Consider the following 3,575-nt stretch of genomic DNA (forward strand, 5'->3'; position numbering starts at 1 on the left):
ATATCCCTGCTTCCTCCTCAATCCCACAGAATTCCTGCTCCTTCCTCCATCCCAGATATCCCTGCTCCTTCCTCAATCCCACAGAATTCCCATTCCCTCCTCAAGCCCACAGAATTCCCATTCCCTCCTCAATCCCACACCGGAGCAGGGAACTCGGAGCCTTTTCCCCTCTCTGTCCCCACTCCTGCAGCTCCCAGGAATTCCACCAGCTCCTTCTTCCCAAGCCCTTTTCCTGCAGGAATTCCCTCTCAGTGGGGGACAACCCATGGGGCTGTGGGAGCTCTGGGAAGGATCCACGGCAATGGGAATGACGGGAATAACGGGAATAACGGGAATAACGGGCCCCACCTGCCCTTCTGCAGCTGCAGCACTTTGTCCCTCAGGGACTCGTCCAGCTGCTCCAGGAACGGGGTGATGTCCACAGGCTCCTCCACGATGGATTCCTTGATGGGATGGAACCTGAACTCCCTCTTCTTCCCTGAAACCAGGAAAACCCCTGGTTTTTCTCCTCCTCCTCCTCCCTTGGAGCCGTGTCCAGGGCAACGTGTCCCAAACGTTGGGAATGTCCAGGATCGAGGTCCCTGCTCAGTCCCCCTCCCAAACCTGACCCTTCAACATTCCCAAGGTGTCTCTAATTTGGGATTGGGATTCTGGGGCTGCTGTGAAATCCTTTGCCCCATCCCAGGCCTGAGGTCACTTCCCAGTGCTGGGAAAATGCCCTGGCACGGCGGGAATCCCACAGGGATCCGAGCGGCGAGGCCGGGAACAGCTCCAGAGCGGGAATTTGGGTGAGCCCAGTTGGGATGTGAGGCTGGAAAAAGCCCTCGGAATTCCCAGGAACGGCCAGGAAAGGGAAGGAACCCTTTGGGCACGGATCCCGACCCGGATCCATGCTGGATGTGGGAATCAGCTCCTCCACACCCTCCCTGCAGGAGGAAAATCGGGATCTCCCAACGGGATCAACTCTGGGCTTTGGAAGGAATCGTGTTTACAGCCGGGAATTCTGCTGTCCGTGGGGAATTCCGGGAATTCCGGGAGCTCCCTCACCTTTGCTGTTCAGCTCCTCCTCGTCGTCGCTGAAGGCGGCCTCGGCGTTGTCATAGCAACCGTCATCCTTCTCCAGGTGGTTCTCCATCTCCATGGGAACCGGCTCCTCGATTTTCACTGGGAGCACAGAGCAGCCGCCTGAGGCCTCTCCCAAAAAACAGCCCCGGGAAAGGATCCCGGGAAAGCTCCGGAGCGTGGCGGAGCAGCCACAATTCCCTAAATCCCACCGTTCCCATCCCTGGAGCCTTGTCCGACCCATCCAGCCACCGCTGCCGGAGGAATTCCAGGGAAAACTCCCACCAGAGGATCGGCCACGAGCCCCCATTCCCTACCTTCGATGGGGGGCGAGGGGGAGCTGCAGAATTCCGGGAATTTCTCCCTCAGCATGGCCCGGAGCTCCTTGTCCAGCTTGGGGTTGTCGAAGAGCGGGGCCAGGTGCCTGCAGGACGGGACAGGGATCAGCCGGAGCCAGGATGAGCCTGATCCCGATGGGAATAGCGGGGTTCCCTCGGGATCCCCTCACCTGTGCCACCACCGGAATGTGGGAATGGGAGAAAGGGGCTGGAATTCCCGGGAGAGGAGCAGGAGCATCCCGGGGAAATCCCGATTCCCTCACCCCCACCCCCCTCCATCCCTTTTTCCTTCAGGGAAGGGCTCCAGGACAGCCACCAGGACACGACTCCGGCTGCTCCTGAGGTTTCATGGATTCTCCCAAGGTTTTATGGATAACATCACCACCGCCCTCGGAGCGCCGGGAGAGACCCGGGGGAGCGCAGGCGGCCGTGTCCGTGTTGGAAAATTCGGGAAAACGTGGGAAAATCCGGGGCCCTTACGCCAGGACTCGCTTCTCCACGATGTGCGTGAGGGAGTTGAACACTCCCTGCCGGACGTGGGCTTCCAGAGGGGGGTAGAAATTGGGAATGATCTGGAAGAGATCAGGGATGCAGAGTGGGGTTAAAGGTCTGGAAATGGGGGGAAATCCCCCCCCCGTCAGGGGCAGGGAATTCCCAGTTCCGGGAATGCGGGAGAAGGGCCCTGAATGCTCGGATCTGTCCGGGCCTTCGCTCCTGCCGGGATTCCTGCCTGGATCCTGGGACATCCCGGGAATGTTCCCCCAGTTCTGCAGCCAGGAGCAGCCGGTTTGGACTGGGAGGGATGGGAGGGATGCAGCTCCTGGCCGGATCCCGATTCCCAGAAACTCCCCCAGCCCTCCCCGGGACCCAATTCCTGGAACCAGCAGCTCCTGGCACCGCTTCCCTGCCCTGGGATGGGCCACGGAGCCTCTGGATCATTCCCTGACACTCTGATCCCCCCGGGGGACGAGGGCTGGGCCAGGAATTCCATGTGGGAACAATCCAGAAGCCTTTTCCTACATCAGCCCAGCAGGGTTTGCTGGCGGCGCTGCCTTCCCACGATTAACGAGGGCCACACGGATCCGAGGATCCGGGAACGCTCTGGATTCATCCCCGAGGTCCCACTGAGGGCTGGGGATGGTTCGGCAGCGAGGGGAAAATCCCTGCTGGATTTGGGATGGGGATTTGGGAGGTGCAGCCGACTCTGGGATCCAGAGGGATGCGCTGGGGGGAAATGCCAGCGGAGCTGGGTGGGATTGTGGGGCCTTTGGGGTGGGATTTGTGGATCCCTTGGGTCGGGATTTGTAGAGTCTTTGGGGTGGGATCTGTGGATCCCTTTGGGGTGGGATTTTGGGGCCTTTGGGGTGGGATTTGTGGAACTTTTGGATTGGGATTTTGGAGCCTTTGGGGTGGGATTTGTGGAACTTTTGGACTGAGATTTTGGGGCCTTTGGGGTGGGATTTGTGGATCCCTTGGGGTCAGGATTTGTGGAGCCTTTGGATTGGGATTTTTGGATCCCTTTGTATTGGGATTTGTGGATCCCTTTGGGGTGGGATTTGTGGATCCCTTTGGGGTGGGATTTGTGGATCCCTTGGGGTCAGGATTTGTGGATCCCTTTGTATTGGGATTTGTGGAGACTTTGGGGTGGGATTTGTGGAACTTTTGGATTGGGATTTTGGGGCCTTTGGGGTGGGATTTGTGGATCCCTTGGGGTCAGGATTTGTGGAGCCTTTGGATTGGGATTTTTGGATCCCTTTGGGGTGGGATTTGTGGACCCCTTGGGGTGGGATTTGTGGACCCCTTGGGGTCAGGATTTGTGGATCCCTTTGTATTGGGATTTGTGGAGACTTTGGGGTGGGATTTGTGGATCCCTTTGGGGTGGGATTTGTGGACCCCTTGGGGTGGGATTTGTGGACCCCTTGGGGTGGGATTTGTGGAACTTTTGGGGCGGGATTTGTGGATCCCTCGGGTCGGGATTTATGGAACTTTTGGATTGGGATTTGTGGAGCTTTTGGGTTGGGATTTGTGAACCCCTTGGATTGGGATTTGTGGAACTTTTGGATTGGGATTTGTGGATCCCTTGGGTTGGGATTTGTGGACTCCTTGGGTTGGGATTTGTGGATCCCTCGGGTCGGGATTTGTGGAACTTTTGGATTGGGATTTGTGGATCCCTTG

The 3,575-nt window shown here is 58.1% G+C and overlaps 1 protein-coding gene across 1 annotated transcript in view; it reads right to left on the reverse strand.

Annotated features, from left to right (window-relative positions):
• The window catches only part of INTS3 (integrator complex subunit 3), a 14,020-nt gene that overhangs the window by 4,445 nt on the left and 6,000 nt on the right, over nucleotides 1-3,575 (reverse strand). Inside the window, exons 7-10 of the mRNA XM_042020505.1 lie at nucleotides 1,881-1,972; nucleotides 1,380-1,486; nucleotides 1,048-1,164; nucleotides 349-478 (exon numbers count right to left, since the gene is read on the reverse strand). Coding sequence (XP_041876439.1) covers nucleotides 349-478; nucleotides 1,048-1,164; nucleotides 1,380-1,486; nucleotides 1,881-1,972 — 446 coding nt within the window. The remainder of the gene's footprint in view (nucleotides 1-348; nucleotides 479-1,047; nucleotides 1,165-1,379; nucleotides 1,487-1,880; nucleotides 1,973-3,575) is intronic.

This window comes from Corvus kubaryi, unplaced genomic scaffold (genome assembly GCF_017639235.1).
Source record: "Corvus kubaryi isolate FWS band 111438036 unplaced genomic scaffold, C.kubaryi_AGA036_p1.0 36997, whole genome shotgun sequence".
In the NCBI taxonomy this organism is placed as follows: domain Eukaryota; kingdom Metazoa; phylum Chordata; class Aves; order Passeriformes; family Corvidae; genus Corvus; species Corvus kubaryi.